This window comes from Sceloporus undulatus, chromosome 2 (genome assembly GCF_019175285.1).
Source record: "Sceloporus undulatus isolate JIND9_A2432 ecotype Alabama chromosome 2, SceUnd_v1.1, whole genome shotgun sequence".
NCBI lineage: Eukaryota > Metazoa > Chordata > Lepidosauria > Squamata > Phrynosomatidae > Sceloporus > Sceloporus undulatus.
The window spans coordinates 334075232-334097335 of NC_056523.1; the positions used below are offsets into that span (position 1 = coordinate 334075232).

A 22104-nucleotide genomic window follows, 5' to 3' on the forward strand; every position below is an offset into this window, starting at 1 on the left:
CCTCCTCCTCCTCCTCTTCATCCTCCACCTCTTCATCCTCCTCCTCCACCTCTTCATCCTCCTCCTTCCTGGCACCAAAAAAGGGCAAAGGAAATGGCCCTTTCCTTTGCCCTCTGGCTGCAGCCCGGCCCAACAGAGGAGGAGCTCCTCCTCCGGAGCCTGGCTGGCCAATGGGGGCAGACTGGGGCTGGAACAGCCACGCCCCCTGCCAGCTCTCACAGGCTCTGGCCAGGAGAAGGGGCGGGCTGTTCAGCCCCAGACTCAGGAGGAGGAAGTCCTCCTCATTAGCCCTGCGCGCGGCTCTGCAAGGGTGCGCGCAGGGCCAGCAAGTGCCTGCGGCCCAGCACGGAGGAGCAGGGGGAAGAGGGTGGGCTGCACAGCCGCGCAGCGCCCAAAAAAAGGGGGTGAAGGATGAGGAGGTGGGTGGCTGCTGCGGGAGCGCGCGGAGGAGGAGGAGCGCCACTCGGCCCGCAGCCATGGCAAAATCCGGCCCCAATAGGGAATTGGTGCGGCAGCGGCGAGACCGTGCTGGGGCCGGTCCTGCCGCCTCGCGCCGGGGGTTGCCGACCCCTGATTTAGGCTAACCAAAACCAAATGCACAGGTATAGGATGGGGATATTTGTTGCAACAATACTATATATGAAAAGGACCCAGAACAATGGTTGCAAAGTACAGGGAAACAGATTCCAGCTCAACATTAGGAGGAGCTTCCTGGCAGTAAGGACTCTTCCACAGTGGAATATACTGCGTTGAAGATTTTGGTAGACTCCGCTTCCTTGGGTGTTTTAAGCTGAGGCTGGAGGGCCATCTTTCTCAGGAGCCGCTTTGATGGAGGGCTCCTGCATGGCAGAAGAGGGGCCTTGGACTGGACCGGGGCCCTTCTTGGGGCCTTTTCCACTCTAGGATTCTAGGATTCTATGGTTGTGAGTTCCTGCATTTCAGAAATGGGGTTGGACTGGATCAGGGCCCTTTTTTGGGGGGGGTCTCTTTCTCCAAATACAGTGCTTCCTCGGGTTACGAAATTAATTCGTTCCGCGGCCGCTTTCGTAACCCGAAAAGCCTTCGTAAGCCGAAATGCCATAGGCGCTAATGGGGAAAAGCCGCGATTCCGTGTGAAATAGCGCCGAAAAGCACCAAAAAATTTTTCATAACCCGAAAAAACCTCCTAACCCGGAACAATTATTTCCTATGGGATTTTTTTCGTATCCCGGAAATTTCGTAACCTGGGTATTTCGTATCCCGAGGTACCACTGTATATGATTCTATGATTCTATTCTATAGACATTATACTTCTATTGATGCCGCCTGCAATTGTGTTGACCTCTTTAGCTGCCGCATCATACTGTTAACTCATGTTCAACTTGTGGTCTACATGGACTCCCTGATCCCTTTCACAAGTAGTTTTATTTAAATAAATAATAAATAAAATTTTTATTTTTATCCCGCCCTTCCAGGGATCAGGGCGGCTAACAACAAGATTAAAATACATACAGTGCAAGAAGAGTTAAAAACCATAAAACACAATAACAAATAAAAAGCCCCTATAGCCCAGCCTCTTGGCCACGGAAAAGGAGGGAGGCCCACAGGATATTTATTTGGGGAATGCCTGCTGGAATAGGAAGGTTTTAAGGTCCTTCCTAAATTGGGCCAGGGTAGTGGACGAGTGGAGCTCAGTGGGCAGCGCGTTCCAAAGGGCTGGGGCAGCTATGGAAAAAGTCCTCCGCAAGGTGGAGGCGAATCTGGCCCCAGGCACCTTCAGTAGTTGCTGCCCAGACGTTCTGAGGGTGCGAGGCGGAATGTACGGGGAGAGACGGTCCGTTAGGTATCCTGGGCCCAAGCCATTTAGGGCTTTATAGGTAATAACCAACGCCTTATATTGAGCTCGGAAGCAAATGGGCAGCCAGTGGAGGTCCCTAAGAACCGGTGTTATATGGCTGGTCCTGGGAGCACCAGTGACCAGCCGGGCCGCCATATTCTGCACCATTTGTAGCTTCCGAGTTTGGTATAAGGGTTGCCCCATGTAGAGTACGTTGCAGAAATCCAGTCTCAAAGTTACCAGAGCATGTACAACAGTTTCCAGGTCCCTCTGGGCCAGATATGGGCGCAGCTGGCGAATCAGCCGAAGCTGATAACAAGTGCTCTTGACCGTCGCGTTCACCTGAGCAGTCAGGTGTAGCGACGAGTCAAGAAGCACCCCCAGACTGCGCACGGAGTCCTTCACAGGGAGCGTGACCCCGTTCAGGACAGGTGGAACCACCGCCATTCCTGGACCAGGAGAACCTATCACTAGTACCTCCGTTTTCTCTGGATTCAATTTGAGTCGGTTTTCCCTCATCCAGCCCATTACTGACTCCAGACAGGCCACGAGAGGAGAGACCCCATCCCCAGTCACTGCATCAGTCGGAGACATAGAGAAAATAATTTGGGTGTCATCAGCGTACTGATAACCCCGCGCCCCATGTCTCCGGATGATCTCTCCCAGCGGCTTCATGTAAATGTTAAATAGCATGGGAGACAGGATGGCCCCTTGAGGGACCCCAGTTTCAAGGGCCCGCTCATCGGAGCACACGTCTCCCAGCTGCACCATCTGGGACCTCCCAGAGAGGTAGGACCGGAACCACTGGAGTGCAGTGCCCCCGATTCCCACCTCTGCCAGGCGCCCCAGAAGGATACCATGGTCTATGGTATCGAAAGCCGCTGAGATGTCCAAGAGCACCAACAGGGACACGCTTCCCCTGTCGATGCCCAGACGGAGATCATCGACCAGGGCGACCATGGCCGTCTCAACCCCGTAACCCGCCCGGAAGCCAGTTTGAAATGGGTCCAGATAATCCGTTTCATCCAAGACCGCCTGAAGCTGGATCGCAACCGCTCTCTCGATCACCTTTCCCAAAAATGGTAGCAGCGAGACTGGCCGATTTATCCAGGTGCCCCCATAATCCTAAATCTGTGCATTTCATTTTTCTGCCCTAAGTGCAGTACCTGACATTTCTCTATGTTGAATTTCATTTTGTTAGCTTTGGCCCAGCTTTCTAGTCTATTCAGGTCATTTTTAATCTTAATCCTGTCCTCGGGAGTATTAGCTATTCCTCCTAATTTGGTGTCATCTGCAAATTTGATAAGCGTGCCCCCAATTCCTTCATCCAAGTCATTGATAAATACGTTGACTAGCAAACTGGGCCCAGGACAGAGCCCCACTGGACACCCCGCTGGTCACTGTCCTCTGGGGTATTGGTTCCTTCCGGCCTCCTTTGCCCATGGCCTGCCCTCTTGATCTCCCTCTTCCCCCTCCAGTGAAATGCTTGCCTGGGCCAGCGCTCAGATCCACTGCCAGTTCCATGCCAGTGAGAGCCGGGTGGCGCTGCCCCCACCGGAGGACAGCCGCCACGACGTTCAGGCGGAGAACGAGACCGTCTTCATCCCCAACAGAGGTGAGGCTGTACACAAGCAGGCGTCTCCCCCAGCTATGTGGGCATCTGGGCAGGAAAAGACCCCCCCAGCTACCATAGGCGTGTGGGCAAGGAAGTGGGGGAGTGGGCCCTGGGTCTGTGCCAATGCTGGGTCTTGCTTTGCTTTTGCAGGGGAGCGCGGTCAGTGTATCCTCTCCACCCCACCAAAGATCCTCTTCTGCGACTTGCGGCTGGACCCGGGCGAGTCCAAAACCTGTAAGAATTTACCTGAGCCCTTCTCTCTCCCCACTCTACCCCTTTTCTTCCTCCTCCTGGGGCATGATGGTGACTCGGGGAGAGGGCACATCTGGTAGAAAGGTCGGGCATGGTCACACCACCAATGTATGTTGGTTGTTGGCCTCTCTGGAATGGGAGGCCCAGCCCCAACTCAATATGGACACTTCAGGTTTGATTCAGGATGCCTGCCTGCCTTCTGGGGTGCAGGAGTATCCCTCTTTTCCAAGGCAGACCCTCAGACATGGATGTACCCAGCTGGATGACCCCTGAAAAGTATTGTGCAAGTGGTACCCCCCTAACTTGCGGTTGCATCCCTTGGGCCCCACTGGAGTTCAGATGCTAGCCTGAGAGAGAGAAGAGGAAGAGGCCCTGACTGTTCCCCCAACTGAGAAGTGCTCTTGGGAACTTGCCAGCCAAGGTTGGTGGGTGGCAAGGGATTAGGCAAGCCTGTGAATTGGCCAGGGGGCTTCCTGAGGCACCCACTGACTCACGCGCCCATTTCATAGAACCATAGAGTTGGTAGAGACCCCAAGGGTCATCCAGTCCAACCCCATTCTGCCACGCAGGAAATCACAATCAAAGAATCAGAAAACAAGCTTGCTCCCTCAATATGACATCCCTTCAAATACTTAAACAGGGCTATCATATCACCTCTTAACCGTTTCTTCTCCAGGCTAAACATCCCCAGCTCCCCAAGCCTTTCCTCATAGGGCATGGTTTCCAGACCTTCCCCATTTACCCCCTGGACCTGTCTGAGTCAAGCCTCCTCCCCCAGGTCATGCCATTTTCCCCCACCCACAATTGGGAAGTATAAGGAAGGCTTTTGGGGGGCAATCCCTGCAGCCTATCCCTGTGGGGTATAAGGGGTTCCATGGGGGCTGCCCCAACTGTCCAGTGGCAGCTTTGCCCAGGGAGCAAAGGGCAAAGTAATGCTTTGATGGAGAGTTCCTGTGTGGCAGAGTGGGGTTGGACTGGATGGCCCTTGGGGTCTCTTCCAACTCTTCTATGAAGTGCCCTCTGGCCGGTGTCCACCTGTGTCCCCTTTCATGCCTTCCAGACTCCTACTGCGAGACGCTGCCCATGGACGGCCCCCCCTCCTTCCGCGGCCAGGCAGTCAAGTATGTTTACAAGCTGACCATCGGCTGCCAGCGCGTCAACTCCCCCATCAAGCTGCTCCGGGTACCTTTCCGGGTGTTGGTGTTGCATGGTGAGTAAAGGAAAGGCGTCCGCTTCATGGGATGGGGCGGGGGGCCAGGTCACTAACACTCCCCCACCCCAACTCCCCATAGGGCTCAAGGACTACCAGTTCCCCCAGGAGGCCGACGCCGTTGCCACTGTGGCCCCTTCCAACCCCTTCCTGGACGAGGAAGAAGGGGCCGCCAAGAAGGGCTCCCAGCTGGCGGACCTGGCTACGGAACTGCTGATGGCAGCCACCTCCCGGCGGAGCCTCCGTAAGTCATTCCTTGCCCCCACTCTTCCTTAATGCCCACCAATTTGGCCCCCACATTTGTTCTGACCCACATCGCGACTCACACCAACACTGCCTCCCTCGGACACCTGGCTCCTTCCCTGCCACAGGCTCCAAAGAACATGTTCCTGTTAAGCTAAGGGTCACCATGGCCCTCATAGATTCATAAAGTTGGAAGAAACTACAAAGACCATCCAGTCCAACCCCATTCTGCCATGCAGGAACTCACAATCAAAGCATACCAGACAGATGGCCATCCAGCCTCTGTTTAAAGACCTCCAAAGAAGGAGACTCCACCAAAATCTCCAAGGGAATGTGTTCTACTGTCAAACAGCTCTTACTGTTAGGAGGTTCCTCCAAATGTTGAGCTGGAATCTCTTTTTCTGGAGCTTGCATCCATTGCTCCATTGGGTCCTAGTCTCTGGAGCAGCAGAAAACAAGCTTGCTCCCTCCTCAATATGATATTCCTTCAAATATTTAAACAAGGCTCTCATATCACCCCTTAACCTTCTCTTCTCCAGCTAAACATCCCCAGCAGTTCTCTCAGTCTCTCCTCAGAGGGCCTCATGGTTTCCAGGCCCTTCACCATTTCAGCCACCCTCCTTTGGACACATGGCTCCAGTTTCTCAACATCCTTTCTGAACTGTTTTGCCCAGAACTCTACACAGGATTATTCCAGGTGGGGCCTGACCAGAGCAGAATAGAGTGGCACTATGACTTCTCTTGATCTAGACATTATACTTCTATTGATGCAGCCTAAAATTGCATTGGCCTTTTTAGCTTCCGCATCACACTGTTGGCTCATGTTCAACTTCTGGTCTACTAGGACTCCAAGATCCCTTTCACATGTAGTCTCCTTAAACCAGGTGTCCCTCATAATCCTATATCTGTGCATTTTATTTTTTCAACCTTAACATTTCTCTGTGTTGAAGTTCATTTTGTTAGCTTTGGCCCAGCTTTCTGATCTATTGAGGTCATTTTGAATTTTGATCCTGTCCTCTGGAGTATTAGCTATTCCTCCTAATTTGTTGTCATCTGCAAATTTGATAAGCATGCCCTCTATTCCTTCACCCAAGTCATTGATAAAGATGTTGAATAGCAAACTGGGCCCAGGACAGAGCCCCACTGGACACCCCACTGGTCACTTCTCTCCAGGAGGAAGAAGAAGAGGAGCCATGGCTGCGGACCCTTTGGGTCCTGAAATGCGCCCCACCCCAGACCCACCAGACCGGCTCTGTATTTGGGACTCAGTCCTGCAAATGCCCTTTGTGCAAATGCTGGAGAAACCACAGGCCAGATTGGCAGCTCCTTCATTGGCACCCCCATTGCAGGAGAGCCTGGCTTTCATGTTGAAGGTGCATGACCTGCAAGACATGCCAAAACTTCATTTCCAGACGAGGGGATTCTTCTTGCTTGCCCTCCCCCAATCCTGGCTGTTGGGATCCCCATAACTGTCTCCTTTGCACCCCTCTCCCCCAGACTTATACAATATCAGCAACTCCCGTGGCAAAGTGGGGACATTCTGCATTTTCAAGACTGCCTACAAGATCGGGGAGGACGTGGTCGGGACCTTCAACTTCTCCGAGGGGGACATCCCTTGCCTGCAGGTGAGGAGGGGGTTTTGTGGAGCCAGAGGTGGTCTTTGGGAGAAAGGTCCTTCTGGGATCAGGCTCAGCTCCCTCCCCTTTGGCCGCAGTACTTGGTCAGCCTGCAGACAGAGGAGCGTGTCCAGGAAGGCTTCCAGCGACGCCGGGGGCCGCCCACCTCCTTTAGCACTCACGCCCGGCACCAGGAGTCCTGCCTCCACACCGCCCGCACCAGCTTCAGCCTCCCCATCCCACTCAGCTCTGCCCCGGGCTTCAGCACCAACATCGGTGAGTGGTCCCACCAGGACCCCCTTCCTCCTGCAGACATGCCCCCCCACCCATATTGCCTTGCCAGGGGTATCCAGGCCAGCATACCTCCTGCGACAGCGGTTCTCAACCTGTAGGTCATTCACAGGGGTCACCTAAGACCGTCGGAAAACGCATGCTAATCAAGAAGCATGGGTTAATTTTACCCCAACATGAGGAACTGTATTAAACGGCCGTGACGTTAAGAAGGTTGAGAACTACTGGCCTGGGAGATGCCCACCCTGTCCTGGGGAGGGGTCCTAGGGGTGGCACAGCGGGGCAAGTTGGGCTGGCCGGCTTCAGTGTCCCCCTCTGGCTCTGCCAATCCCTGTTTGCTCCATGCCAGAAGGCAGCAGCTGACCAGCAGTCTCCCTGGCAGTGCAACTGGTCAGCAGTTTCCCTGGTAGTGCAACTGGTCAGCAGGTTCACTGTCAGTGTAACTGACCAGCAGGTTCACTGGCAGTGCAACCTGACCAGCAGTCTCTCTGGCGGTGGAATTCCAGAAGGGGCCAGAGCCCCCCACTCCATCCCCTGCCCGCTTCCCCTACTGAAGGCCTCTTCTTCCTGTCCCCCCCAACCTTCCTTGCAGTGACCCTCAAGTGGAGGCTGCACTTTGAGTTTGTGACGTCCCGGGAGGAGGAGGTGATCACCAAGGGTCCAGCCTCATCGGATGCCGCCGGCTGGACGGGGACAGAGCAGGTGGAGGTGGACACCCTCAGCTGGGACCTGCCCATCAAGGTGCTGCCCACCAACCCACTCCTGGCCTCCTACATCTCCCAGCTGCCTAGCACCAACTCCCTCACCCTCTGAGGTGACAGGGGTCCGGCAACAGACAGGGGCTGCAGCCAAGGAAGAGGAAGGGCTGTCTGTGTGTGTATGAATGTGTGTGGGTCCATTCTTCTCCTTGTTGCATGATTTCCCCGCTCCTGGACTGAAATAGGCCTCTGCCCATCAGGTACAGCAGGAGGACAGGTGCCAAGGAGGGCTCCTCTCCCCTTCCCCAATTTCTGTGGGGTGTAGAGATCTCCCTGTAGAAGAGGATCCCTCCTGGTTTAGTCGTCTTCCACATGGATGGCTATGGGGGGGGGGGGCTCTCGTCAGGGACTCCCCTGCGACTGCCCCTCCATGGGTGCAAGAGCTATTTTGCAACTGGAGGCACCAAAATGGAAGTAGCGAGGGTCTCTCTTTCCTCCTATCTTCCCCTCCTCTATAGACTGAATTTACATTTTTGCATTCTGTCAATAAAAGAGATGACCCTGATGGGCTGCCTCCACAATCTCTGCCCTCCTCGGCCGGTGGGTTTGGGGGCCAGAAGGCTCTGATTCCCCCCACAAGAAAATCACAGGCGCTTCCAGTGAGTTTTGTGGGTTCATTTATTACAAGGCACAAGGACCTATGAGCAGAGCCCTCTCCATCCACTTGTCCATCTGTGGCTCAACTGGGGAGGACCTTTGACCCCTCCATCCCATCCTGTATGCCCCCACTATCACACTCTGGGTTCAATGGTCTGGACCCATGGACGTAGTTGGGAGAGGTCTGAGTCCATTGCATTTCCCTCTGGGGGTGGCAGAGCTTGACCCAAAGCCCAGAAAGGGTGGGAGGAAGGCTGGACGCTTTGCTCAGCAGCCAGGTAACGTTAGTTTGGGGTAGAAGGGGGCACAGGGGTCCCACCATTTGGGAGGAAGTGGTTTCCTGGAGGCGTTTTTTAGGGCAGGGGGCACTAGGAGGTTTCCAGCAGTGGATATGGGTTGCAGCAAGCCAGAACTGGGGGGCAAAGGTGGGTGGTAATGGCTATGGGGCTGGGGGACAGTGTGATCTCCTCCAAAGAAAGAGGTCTCAGTGCAACATAAGGAGAGGACTTCGCTGGCGCTTTGGTTCAGCTTCTTCTTCTTTTTGGAGCTCTACCTGCCAGAGGGAGTTTTGGGGCCCCGTTTGTCGTGCGGCTGCGATGGCAGCAGCTGCTTGTGGGTCTGCTCTGGGAGGTGCCCCGATGCCCACCCGGGCTCCAGGGTCTTTGCGCAGGGAACGCCAGGGCGGCCTTTCTGCACCAGGAAGACCCTGCAGGCCAGGGAGTCGTAGTGCGCCTCGCACCCATCTGGGAAGTCCACAGGGAACTGCATCCTGCAGGAGAAAAGGAAGGTAAATGGAGGCAGGGGTGGGAGATAGGGGGGCCCCACCCCAGTTGAGGGTACCTCTGCCTTCCCTGCCCCTGGAAGTGGCAGGAGGGTGCCATAGGGCCATGCCCTGTCCTAGAATCATAGAGTTGGAAGAAAGTCAGGGCCCTGATCCAATCCAACCCTATTCTGCCATGCAGGAATTCTCCATCAAAGAATCCTCAGACAGATCTAGCTTCTGCTTAAAGACCTCTAAGGAAGGAGACCCCACCATATTCCACTGTCGAGCAGCCCTTACTGTTAAAAAGTTAATTCCTCCTAATGGTCCTAGGATCCTAGAGTTGGAAGAGACCCCCAAAAGGGCCCTGATCCAGTCCAAGCCCCTTCTTCTTCTGCCATGCAGGACTCTTCATCAAAGCACCCCATTGACAGATGGCCATCCAGCCTCTGTTTAAAGACCTCCAAGGAAGGCTGTTTTGATGGAGAGTTCCTGCATGGTGGAAGAAAGGGGTTGGACTGGATCAGGGCCTTTTGGGGTGTCTCTCTCAACTCTGTGATTCTATGCCAAGCTGTAGCGCAGGTGCAAAGTCTTTCTTCAGAGCTGCAGGGGAAGGCCCTCTGGGTTTAGGGGACTGTGACCCAAGGAGATGCCCTGTGCCTCCCCATCCCCAGCAAGGCTTGGGCCCCTTTCGGCTGGTTCCCCTCAATCCGCAAGAGTTGCCCCTCTCTTACTCACGTGTCGCAGCATCCCACGCCGAGGGGCTCCAGGCAGAAGCACTTGGAGCAGTTGGCATCCCTCCAGGACTCGCCGGGGGCAAAGAGCTTCCCTTTGTAGAGGCAAGGGGCTGCGAAGGAGAGGAAGGGGTCAGGGTTGGCCAAGGGAAGGAAGGCATTCCCCCTCCGCTGACCCTGGCCAGAGACAGGGAAGTGACCCTTGGTTTGGCTGCTGCTTTCTCAGCCTGGATGAGGCAAGGGCTTGGAAGGGGTGAATTTTTAGGGTCCCTGCCATGATGCCTTTCGACTGACCAGAAGCCCTTCTGTCTTATATGGGTTAAGCCTCAGGTTTTAAGCTTTTTTTAAACTTGTCTTTTTTGCACGTTTTAACTTGGACTCTTTTAATCTGGAAGCTGCCTCAAGTCCCTGAACTGGGAGGAAGGCAGGATATAAACAAACATAAACTATGGTTCTATGCTTTGATTGAGAGTTCCTGCATGGCAGAAGAAGGGGCTGGATTGGATCAGGCCCCTTCTTGGAGTCTCTTCCAACTCTGGTTTTATGACTGAATTCCTGCATGACAGAATGGGGTCGGGCTGAGTGGCCTTTGGGGTCTCTTCCAACTGTATAATTCTATGATAAACATCGTAATAATAATAATAATAATAATAATAAATTTCTTCACCTCCATCCAGCCCATTACTGGTGTCAGGCACTGGTTTAGAACCAAAACAGCTTCTCTGTGATGGAAAAGAAATATAGAGCTCCATGTCTTTTGCATACTGGTGGCATCGGACCCCAAACCTCTGAGCAACCTCTGGCAGCAATGTCATGCTAAATAGGTATGGGAGACTGAAATGAATCATAGAATCCTAGAGTAGGAAGAGGCCCCAAGAAGAGCCCTGATCCATTCCAACCCAGTTCTCCTTCTCCATCAAAGCAGCCCCATTTTGACAGATGGCATCCCGCCTCCGCTTAAAGACAGCCTCCAAGGAAGGAGAGTCTAAGGCAGCATCTTCCACTATATTTAGGTACAATCTCTTTTCCTGGAGTTTGCATCCATTGTTCTGGGTCCCATTCCATGGAGCATCAGAAAACAAGCTTGCTCCCTCCTCAGTATGACATCCCTTCAAATACTTAAACAGGGCTATCTATCATCTGAACCCTGAGAGACCCCCACAAGCCAATGGCCAAGGGGTTACGCAGGTGTCCCGTCCCCCCTCCCCAGAACTACATTCTGCATTTGCCCTTCCAGGAAAGAATGAGTGTCAATGGGGCTGATTTGATTGAGAGTTCCTGCAGGGCAGGATGGGGTTGGACAGGATCAGGGCCCTTGAGATGTATTCCAACTCTACGCTTCTGCGATTCACTCTAAAACAATGGCACCAAGGTCCATCCCATCCAGGCAGCCCAGAAAAACACCAAGAAAACCACAAGAACCAACAAGGACACACTCCAGTGTAGGTCACCCACCAAAGTGGGTGACCAAAGTGGTCTCTGTCCCATAACCAGGTCTGAAAACAGATTGAAACGGATCCAGATAATGGTACCAAGGGTGTTCTTTCATAGAATCATAGAACCATAGAGTTGTAAGACTCCAAGAAGGGCCCTGATCCAGCCCAACCTCCTGCCATGCAGGAATTCTCAGTCAAAGCATCTCCATTGACAGATGGCCGCCCAGTCTCTGTTTAAAGACTTCCAAGACTTCCCTCCCAGTCCTGCTCACCTTGCGCATGGAAGTAGCAGATGCCCTGGGTCTCTGGGGGCATCTGGGCCAGGAAATAGAGAAACAGGCAGCTCCAGGTCAAGGCCCAGGCCCCGTTCAGTGTGGCCATCTCTTCGGCTCTTCTTCTGACCCTCCAGTGAATGCCTCCCCCGGCCCCAGACAGGTGCTTATGAAGGGAAGTCCTGCTGGCACTTGACAGGCTGCTGGCACTGCCATCTGGCCGACCTGGCAAAAGGGGCCAAGTTCATTTCCTGATCGGAGGTACACAAAAACAACCCTGCGAGGTGGCGGGGCGGTGGACCGGGGTGGGATGCCGGGAATTTTAACCAGCAGCGAAAAGCTGGTTCATGGCCTCCGGGAAGCTGTCCAGCTGGCTGACCCTCTGGGGTTCCTCCGCTGGGCACCACCCAGGCTCCTCTGGCCACCACCCTCGGGCTGCCTTCATGCACTGGCCACTGACCAACAGGCCTTGGCAAAGCCTGGAAGCCCAAGGCCCACCATGCTCAGCCATGGCTCCCCTTCTTCTTCCTCCTGGAGGGAAGTGACCAGTGGTGTGTCCAGCGGGGTTCTGTCCTGGGCCCAGTTTGCTAGTCAGCCTCTTTATCAATGACTTGGTGAAGTGGGCAGCCAAGGCCTCCTCCAAAGATATCCAAGGAGGTTCTCTCTGCAGCGGCCCAGGGAGGGTCTCACCAATGAACTGGGAGCACTAGGAAGGCCACTGGGCTGCAAAGGCCTCTCCCAAAGGCAGGGTCATAGAATCATAGTTGGAAGAGACCACAAGGACCATTCAGTCCAACCCCATTCTGCCATGCAGGAAATTAAATCAAAGCATCCCCATTGACAGATGGCCATCCAGCCTCTGTTTAAAGACTTCCAAAGAAGGAGACTCCACTACACTCCGAGGAAGGAGTTTGTTCCACTATCGAAGAGCCCTTACTGTCAGGAAGTTCCTCCTAATGTTGAGCTGGAATCTCTTTTCCTGCAGCTTGCATCCATTGCTCCATTGGGTCCTATTCTCTGGAGCAGCAGAAAACAAGTTTGTTCCCTCCTCGATGTGACACCCCTTCAAATATTTAAAAAGGGCTATCATATCACCTCTTAATCTTCTTTTCTCCAGGCTAAATATCCCCAGCTCCCTGAGTCATTCCTCATAGGGCTCCATGGTTTCCAGACCCTTCACCATTTTAGTTGCCCTCCTTTGGACACGCTCCAAAATCTCCACATCATTTTAAAATTGTGGTGCCCAGAACTGGACACTATATTCCAGGTGGGGCCTGACCAGAGCAGAATACAGTGGCACTATTACTTCCCTTGATCTAGACCAGGGGTAGGGAACCTGCGGCCCGCGGACCGGATGCAGCCCGGTGAGGCCTTGGGACCGGCCCTAGCCCAGTCCTGCTGCCGATTGTCGCCGGGGCCTTTGGCGTCTTGCGCAAGGGGCATGGTGGGGCAATTGTCTATAGAAGCCTCAGAAACATGCATTTATCTTAACATTTTTTTAAAAATCAGCAAATTTTTTTGCGTATCCGCCATTTTTTATTTAAAAAGTGCCCTCCATTTGAAAATGTTGTCCTACATTTGTCCCAGTTTATTTATTTATTTAACTTTTTAAACAATTATTTAATTATTTATTTTTTGGCTTCGGCCCCCCAGTTGTCTGAGGGACAGCAACCCGGCCCCCGGCTCAAAAGGGTTGCCTACACTGATCTAGACATATATTTATTGACGAGCCTAAAATCGCATTGGCCTTGTAGCTGCCGCATCACACTGTTGACTCATGTGTCAACTTGTGGTCTACTTGGACTCCAGATCCTTTCACACGTAGTTTCATTCAGACCAGGTCTCCCCATAATCCATATATCGTGCTTTCATTTTCCGTAAGTGCATAACCTTAACATTTTCGTGTTTGAATTTCATTTTGTTAGCTTTGGCCCCTTTTCTAGTTATTCAGGTCATGTTGGATATTGCTTCCTCTGGAGTATTAGCTATTCCTCCTAATTTGGGGTCATCTGCAAATTTGATAAGTGTGCTCCCAATTCTGTCCTCCAAGTCATTGATAAAGATGTTGAATAGCACTGGGCCCAGGACAGAGCCCCACTGGACACCCCACTGGTCACTTCTCTCCAGGATGAAAAGGAGCCATTGCTAACCATCCTTTGGGTTCGGCCGGTCAACCAATTACAGATCCATGTAACAGTAACTTTGTCTAGCCCACATTTTACAAGCTTGTTTGCAAGAATATCATGGGAAACCTTGTCGAAGGCCTTACTGAAATCAAGATCTACTACATCCACAGCATTCCCTTCATCTACCAAGATGGTCATTTTATCAAAGAAGGAGATCAGATTTGTCTGGCATGACTTCTTTCTCTGAAACCCATGTTGACTTTTTGTGATTATGGAATTGCAGCTGCCCAGAGAGGGTCTCACCATTCAACTGAGAGCACTGGGGAGGCCAGTGGGTAGCAAAGGCGTTCAGGAGAGACCTTTGCTGCCCAGTGGTCTCCCCAGTGCTCCCAGTTTGCTGGCAGAGAAGATCTCGTCAACGAACTGGGAACACTGGGGAGGCCACAAGGCAGCAAAGGCCTCTACCAAAGGCAGGTCCTCTTTGCCGCTGCCCAGAGACGGTCTCACCACTGAACTGGGAACACTCTCCCTCGGAGTGTGGTGGAGTCACCTCTTTGGAAGTTGTCTTTAAGCAGAGGCTGGATGGTCATCTGTCAATGGGGATGCTTTGATTGAGATTTCCTGCATGGCAGAAGGGGCTTGGACTGGATCAGGGCCCTTGCAGTCTCTTCCAACTCTACGATTCTATGATTCTATAATCCACTGGGAAGGAAGCAGCCCCTGGCCTGAGACCAGGCAGGGTCCAGGAGCAGCTGCAACATCAGTGCGCAGAGGCGCAGGAAGCAAACAGGATGCTGGCTGGCAGCGAGCCCCAGCCAGAGCCAAGGCATGGCAGCCGGTGCTGATTTAGGCAGGAGAGTGGCTTGGCTCCGGCCTCCAAGGCATTTCCTCTCCAACACCAGAAGGGCCAAAGCCACCTGCTCTCCGCAGCCCTGGGGCCGGGTGACCCTTCATTGTCTAGGAGAAGTGCTGGCACGAAAGGGGCAAGGAGGCCCACCTACTCCTGAAGGGCGAGACCCCTGGCCCCTCACTCCTGGGGCACCCACCCGGCTACCTGTCGGGCTGCCTGTGGCACAAGGACCCATGGCCAATAGAAACATAGAACCATAGAGTTCAGAAAGACCCTACAGGAACTCTCAGTCAAAGCAGCCCCATTGACAAATGGACATCCAGCCTCTGCTTAAAGACCTCCAAGGAAGGAGACTCAAAGTTAGCATATTCCACTGTCGAATGGCTCTTACTCTCAGGAAGTTCCTCCTAATGTTGAGGTGGGATCTCTTTTCCTGGAGCTTGCTTTCCTTGCTCCATTGTCTCCTATTCTCTGGAGCATCAGAAAACAAGCTTGCTCCCTCTTCAGTGTAACACCTTTTCAAACACTTAAACGGAGCTATCAGTACTGCAGCCACTCACTCGCAAACCACCCCACAGTTGTGAGTTCAATACCAGCCATGGGGCCCTGGGTCAACTCAGGCTTGCATCCTTCCTTGGAGGTCTTCAAGCAGAGGCTGGATGGCCACCTGTCAATGGGGATGCTTTGATGGAGAGTTCCTGCATGGCAGAAGAAGAGGTTGGGCTGGATCAGGGGCCTTCTTGGGGTCTCTTCCAACTCTATGATTCTATGATTCTTTCCATAGGTCCCTAAAATGAGTACCCAGCTTATTGCAGGCAATTAGCTTATACACGGCAAACCAGTTTAGTACACTAGTAAGGGTCTGGGGAGAGGAGGGGAAGGGAGCACTGTCCAGCAGCCCTTCAGCCTCTGTCCAGCAGGCAGCATCCCGCCAAGGTGCCCAGCCCCAGCCACCTCCAGGAGGGAAGAGCTCTCTGAGGCTTCTCAGTTCCCAAGGCAGGGATTTGGGGCAAGGTGGGGTGGGGGACAGGTATGAGCCCCCAGGGCAGCAAAGCCAGCGAGAGGTCTGTCCAGAGGTTGGTGCAAGAAAGAGGGAGACAACACACACTGCAACATGCACACCAACACATAGGGCATACGGCCCCCCTCTATGCTCCCTTCTGCAGATGCATCTGCTTGCATGCCCCCTGGAAAGGCTCTGCTGTGGGGCACAGAGTAGGCACCATAGAGCTGGAAGAGACCCCAAGGGCCATCCAATCCAACCCTGTTCTTGAATAGCCCCGGGGCCCAGGACAGAGCCCCACTGGACACCCTACTGGTCACTTCTCTCCAGGATGAAGAGGAGCCATTGTTGAGCACCCTTGGGTTCGGCCGGTCAGCCAATTACAAATACATGTAGCAATTACCTTGTCTAGCCCACATTTCACTAGTTTGTTTGCAAGAATGCCATGGGGAACCTTGTCAAAGGCCTTACTGAAATCCAGATATACTATATCCACAGCATTCCCTTCATCTACCAACCTGAACCCCTCTGGTCACTTCTCTCCAAAAGCAGGCGACTAAAATGGTGAAGGGTCTGGAAACCAAGCCTCCGAAACATGCATTTATATTAACATTTTTTTAAAAAATCAGCAAATTTTTTGCGTGTCCTCCATTTGAAAATGTTGTCCTACATTTGTCCCGGTTTATTTATTTATTTAATTCTTTTAAAATTATTTAATTATTTAATTTTTGGCTTTGGCCCCCCAGTTGTCTGAGGGACAGCAGCCCGGCCCCTGGCTCAAAAAGCTTGCCTACCCCTGATCCAGAGCAATGGATGCAAGCTCCAGGAAAAGAGATTCCAGCTCAACATTAGGAGGAACTTCCTGAGAGTAAGGGCTGTTTGACAGAGGAACACACTCCTTCCTCGGAGATTGGAATGGAGTCTCCTTCTTTGTAGGTCTTTAAGCAGAGGCTGGATGTCCATCAGTCAATGGGGATGCTCTGATTGTGATTTCCTGCATGGCAGAATGGGGTTGGACTGGGATGGCCCTTGGGGTCTCTTCCAGCTCGATGATTCTATGATTCTAAGAAGAAGAGGAGCCACAGCCGGGCACTTTTGGGTTCGTCCGGTTAACCAATGGCAAGTCCTGCCCTTTCAGTCGGCTCAAGGGCCTCTTCTGACCGGCCTGGTCTCCCTCGCTGACCACTTGGGCCCCAGTCTTAATGCAAGAAACACTGGAGGGGATGCATAAAGGACACTGGCAGTGGGGCCCCTGATATTTGGGTCCCCGAAAAAGAAGAGCAGGCGAAAGGATGCTAGGGAGCCAAACCCTCCCCATAACATCTGCATGTGGATATGCTAAGAGGGGGGCTTACTGAGGCCCCTCTCCCCATTTGAGGTCTCGTTCTAACAATATCTTGGGGGGCGTTTTTGACATTATGTAATGTAGGGGGGCTACAACCTATTTAAGTGGTGAGTTCTCCAGAAGAGGCAGAGAGCCCTTTTTTAGGCAGTCAAGAAAAAGGGTAGTCTGCAGAGTTCCAAAGGGTCAAGGGCCACAAATGCAACCATGGGGCCCACTCCTGTTCAAGGACCACCCAGCAGCCATTGCAGCCTTGACGGAAGCACTATTTCTTATTCAGGGCTCCAGTGTCCTGGGAGCCTGGGAAATGGGCAGCTGGAGGGCACTGCCAGGGGACAGATAAGGCCCAGAGGCCACCAGCCAAGCAGCTCGCCTGCCGCCTGGCTTGGCCACAGGGTCAGGAGATGGACTGGGGCACTGTGTTCTGGTGGCCAGGTTGTGTTCCGGCGGCCATTTTGAACTGCTTGTGACTGGCCTCCAAAGCCCCCTAAAGCCCCTTCCATGGAGCCTGGATGGTGGCTGGCTCTTCTGTCCTGCCCTGTGCCGCCTTGGCAAGGAGACTATCCCTTCGAGGGGCAGAGAACTTTTCATGCCATCTTTCATAGAATCATAGAACCATTGAGTTGGGAGAGACCCCAAAAAGGGCCCTGATCCAGTCCAACCCAATTCTTCTGCCATGCAGGAACTCTCAATCAAAGCATCTCTATTGACAGATGACCATTCAAACTCTGCTTAAGGACCTCCAAAGAAGGAGACTCCGCCTAAATCTCTGAAGAAGGAGTGTGTTCCACAAAGATTCCTCCTAATGTTGATCTGGAATCTCTTTCCCTGCAGTTTGAATCCATTGCTCCATTGTGCCTTATTCTCTGGAGCAGCAGAAAACAATCATGCTCCCTCCTCAGTATGACACCCTTCAAATACTTAAACAGGGCTGTCATCACATCACCTGTGAATAGGGTTGCCATAACCCGGCTGTAACCGGGATTGTCCTGGTTTTGGCAGCACCTGCCCGTTCCCATCACGGGTGCCGCCAAAAACTGGGACAACCCCAGTTGCAGCGGGGTTGCACTGCAACCCGCGGGGCCTCGCTGCCCTCCTCCTCCTCCACCTCGCATGGCCGCACGGAGCAAGAGGAAGGCAGCGAGGCCTGGGGCAGAGGAGGCGAGGGTAGAGGTGGCGCCTCCTGCGCGCGACTGCGCCACCCTCCCCGCCTCCCTGCGGCCTCCTCCCTCCTTCCCGGCCTCCGAGGAGACCGAGAAGGAGGGGAGGCCCTGGCGATCGCCGGCAGCCCTGCGCCCTCCTTCCCGGCCCCCGAGGAGACCAAGGCCTCCGCAGAGGCCGGGAAGGAGCGTGCGGGGCCGCCAGCGATTTAATTATGAAATGTAGGACACTTTTTTTTAAATGGAGGCGCCATTTAAAAAAATGTCCCACATTTCATAATTTTGTCCTACATTTGTCCCGGTTTGGAGGTCCTGATTTATGGCAACCCTACCTGTGAACCTTCTCTTCTCCAGGCTAAACATACTCAGCTCCCTCAGTCTCTCCTCATAGGGCTTCATGGTTTCCAGGCCCTTCACCATTTTAGTCCCCCTCCTTTGGACACACGGCTCCAGTTTCTCAACATCCTTTTTGAATTGTGGGGCTCAGAACTGGACACAGGATTCTGGACACATTACTCAGAGCTGCTGCATCAGCCCTTCCATTTCTGACCCTCCAAATGAGTTGATTTGCTTGAGAGTTCCTGCATGGCCGAATGGGCTTGGACTGGATCAGGGCCCTTGAGGTCTCTTCCGATTCTGTGGCTCTATGTAAGCGTGTGTGCACTTGGATGCATGCGCACACATAGACCCATGCACTTCTTGCAGCAAGGTGGAGGCCTGCATGGCCAGGACCAGAAGGCCTGCTGACCAGAGGCACGGTCCTTCTCTGGCCGGTCGCTTTGCAGCCTGCCTCCGCAACGTTTCCAGAAGATTCCCTGTGAAACACTCACTCCTTTCCAAAGAGCTTTGCGGGGGTTTTTCTAACACCTGCTCCCAAAAGTTTTCTTTTCCGTTCGCACGCATGCCAGCGTCTCAAGAATGAAAAACAAAAAAGAGAGAGAGAGCTTAAAATAGAGGATTGGGACTATTTTGTCAGGAATTAAAACGAGGAGAGAAAACTTTGTTTTGCTCTCAGATATAGGTCTGTTTTGTTTTTATAAAAGGAAAACCGAAACTGGCTGCTGGAGCCAAACATCCTTTGAAAGTATTTGAAGGGTGTCCTATTGAGGAGGAAGCAAGCTTGTTTTCTGCTGCTCCAGAAAACAGGAGAGAATGGAGCCATGGAGGCAAACTGCAGGGAAACAGATTCCACCAAAATGGTGCTGGGCGGTCCTTGATCAGGACTCTGCAGAAGTAGGGGGGGCTACATGTGGCCTCCAGGGCTGCCTTTGTGGCCCTTGGATCCTTAGAACATCCCAAGAGTAAGGGCCCTTTGGCAGTAGAACACACGCTTTTGGAGATTTCGGTGGCATCTCTCTCCTTGGAGGTCTTTGAACAGAGGCTGGATGGCCATCTGTCAAAATGGGGGTGCTTTGACTGTGAGTTTCTGCATGGCAGAAGAAGGGGGTTGGATTGGATCAGAGCCCTTCTTGGGGTCTCTTCCAACTCTATGGTTCTATGCTTGAGAGTTCCTGCATGGCAGAAGAATGGGGTTGGACTGGATCAGGCCTCTTCTTGGGGGTCTCTCCTAACTCTACGGTTCTATGCTTGAGACTTCCTGTATGGTTAAATGGGGGTCGGGCTCAATCGGGGCCCTTCTTGGGGTCCCTCCAACCCTATGGTTCCTGTGGGGTTCATCTCAGGCAGACCCAGAGCAGGGTCCTATTATGCGTCAACCATTTGATTCCCAGTGGCTGCCTGGTGTGTCATTTGCAGTCCAGATGTTGTTTAGGGCAGCACGGCTGAGCATTGCATTGTGTGTTTGGCTGCAGAGCCGCATCCCTTGCAATTTGGCTCCTGTTGGCCTCCTTGGAGGTTGTTTACTGGGACCCTGCGTGGGGACCCTTGCATTTCATTTTCCTAACCCAGACGCTCCTCCAAAGAAGGCTCCCGTCGGTCACCTGCAGCCAGAGCCAGATGCTTTCCTTGGCCGCAGAGACGTTTGCTTAAGGATCCTGGCATTTCCTCCGCACACAAGGGCTGCTATTCATACGGTTATCAAAAGGGAGCTGACTTTGGCCCACGCAGCCCACGCCACGTGGGGCTTCCTGGCCGCAGGGCTCCTCTTGCGCAAGGCTCAGCCGCGGCCTTGTCCGGCCTCTGAAGCCTGGGCCATTGGCGTGTGTGGATTTTGAATTCTGGCCCAGCAACGCATACCCCAAATGTGGGGTTCAGTGCTTATGTCCCACCAGATGTGGGGATCTTTCCACTTAATCCTCCGAAGGAGAAGCCTTTGCAAACACTTAGTGTGAGGGCCTGATGCCCACCTCAGTCGCACATAAGGACTTATAAAAGCATAGACGTTCCTCCTAATGTTCAGCTGGAATCTCTTTTCTTCTAGTTTCAATCCTTTGCTCCATTGTGTCCTTTTCTCTGGAGCAGCAGAAAACAAGCTTGCTCCCTCCTCATTACGGCATCTCTTCAAATACTTACAGAGGGTTTTTTGTGGGTTTTTCGGGGGGCTATATGGCCATTTTCTAGCAGAGTTTCTTTCTGACCTTTCGCCAGCATCTGTGGGTTGCATCTTCAGAGAGGATGCCAGCCACAGATGCTGGCGAAACGTCAGAAAGAAACTCTGCTAGAACATGGCCATATAGCCCCCCCGAAAAACCCACAAAAAACTATCGATGCCGGCCATGGAAGCCTTTGACTTTCCTTACAGAGGGCTATCAGAGTGGCAATAGCTGCAGCGAAGAAGTCCTCCTACTCTGCATCTCTTGCGTCTGCGAAGTCCCGTCCAGCAGAGCTTTTCAAGGTGGTTAAGAAGTTGACTCAAACCCCATTCCACCTTGAATCCTCTTTTTCAGTCCATGGGAGCCTGCTGTGACCGCCTTTAAGTCTCTCGGATAAGGGCCGACTTAGACTCCAGCCTTAAACAGAAACGTCTAGAGAGGTGTCCAGCGACTCTGTTAATGAGATCCATTTGGATCCGTTTCAGTCTCTGAGTACTGATGACTAGACAAGCTGCTTGCGAAGGTCAAAAAGTCCACCTGCCCTCTTGACCCCTGCCTTCATGGCTGGCCATCCAGGGAGGGGGGGCAAGGATGAGTTAAAACTGGCTGTGGTTACACCTATTCTTAAAAAGCCTTCCCTTGATCCCCTGGAGATATCTAACTACCGGCCGGTCTCTCTTCTTCCCTTTTTGGGCAAGGTGATGGAGAGGGTGGTTGCCAACCAACTCCAAGCCGTCTTGGATGAAACCGATTATCTGGACCCATTTCAAACTGGCTTCAGGTCAGGATACGGGGGGAGACTGCCATGGTTGCCTTGGTCGATGATCTCCATCTGGGTATCGACAGGGGAAGTGTGGCCCTGCTGGTGCTCTTGGACCTCTCAGCAGCCTTCGATACCATCGACCCTGGCATCCTTCTGGAACGCCTGAGGGAGCTGGGCATTGGGGGCACTGCGCTCCAGTGGTTCTGGTCCTATCTCTTAGGAAGGTTCCAGATGGTGTCGCTTGGGGACAGTTGTTTGGCCAAGAGGGAGCTCAGATCGGGTGTCCCTCAAGGTGCAATACTGTCTCCAATGCTATTTAACATCTACATGAAGCCGCTGGGTGAGATCATCCGGAGACATGGGGCAGGGGCTGATGACACCCAAATTTGCTTCTCTGTGTCTCGGACCGCTTTGGTGACCAAGGATGGCATCTCCCCTCTGAATGACTGTCTGAGGGCCCATTCACATTACAAAAAAAATCGGTTCTGAAACCGATTCAATCACGTGAAGTTCCTACTCACCCCGAATCTCACACAAGCGAATCCGGGGCTTGCACACCCGTTCCGTGTTAAATGGCCCCTAGCGCGGGTCTTTTGAAATCGGCGCAAATGCCGTTTCTTTTTAAAAACCCCGGGTCCTGGGAATGAGAACTTGGCCTCGATCACGATGGAGGCAAATTGAGGGAGGGATTTAGGTCAGAGGGTGGGCAAAGGGCAAGGCATTTCCTCCCCTCATCGGAGGGGAGGGGGAGGAGGAAAGAGCCCTGGG

At 53.1% G+C, this 22104-nt stretch overlaps 2 protein-coding genes across 3 annotated transcripts in view; one reads left to right on the top strand and one right to left on the bottom strand.

Moving 5' to 3' along the window:
• The window catches only part of RGP1 (RGP1 homolog, RAB6A GEF complex partner 1), a 10993-nt gene extending 2687 nt beyond the window's left edge, over positions 1-8306 (top strand). The window contains exons 2-8 of one of the 2 annotated variants that reach the window (XM_042450174.1): positions 3295-3431; positions 3582-3665; positions 4744-4893; positions 4976-5137; positions 6634-6761; positions 6851-7028; positions 7636-8306. In XM_042450174.1, the coding sequence (XP_042306108.1) occupies positions 3299-3431; positions 3582-3665; positions 4744-4893; positions 4976-5137; positions 6634-6761; positions 6851-7028; positions 7636-7856 (1056 nt within the window). In that variant the 5' untranslated portion in view covers positions 3295-3298 and the 3' untranslated portion in view covers positions 7857-8306. Of the gene's footprint in view, positions 1-3116; positions 3432-3581; positions 3666-4743; positions 4894-4975; positions 5138-6633; positions 6762-6850; positions 7029-7635 lie in introns of those variants that run through there. The other variant, XM_042450172.1, reaches the window with a different exon arrangement.
• Positions 8307-8419: 113 nt separating this feature from the next.
• The window catches only part of LOC121921711 (microseminoprotein, prostate associated), a 28906-nt gene continuing 15221 nt past the window's right edge, over positions 8420-22104 (bottom strand). The window contains exons 2-4 of the mRNA XM_042450175.1: positions 11601-11825; positions 9897-10005; positions 8420-9167 (exon numbers count right to left, since the gene is read on the bottom strand). Of these exons, the coding sequence (XP_042306109.1) occupies positions 8948-9167; positions 9897-10005; positions 11601-11709 (438 nt within the window). The 5' untranslated portion in view covers positions 11710-11825 and the 3' untranslated portion in view covers positions 8420-8947. The remainder of the gene's footprint in view (positions 9168-9896; positions 10006-11600; positions 11826-22104) is intronic.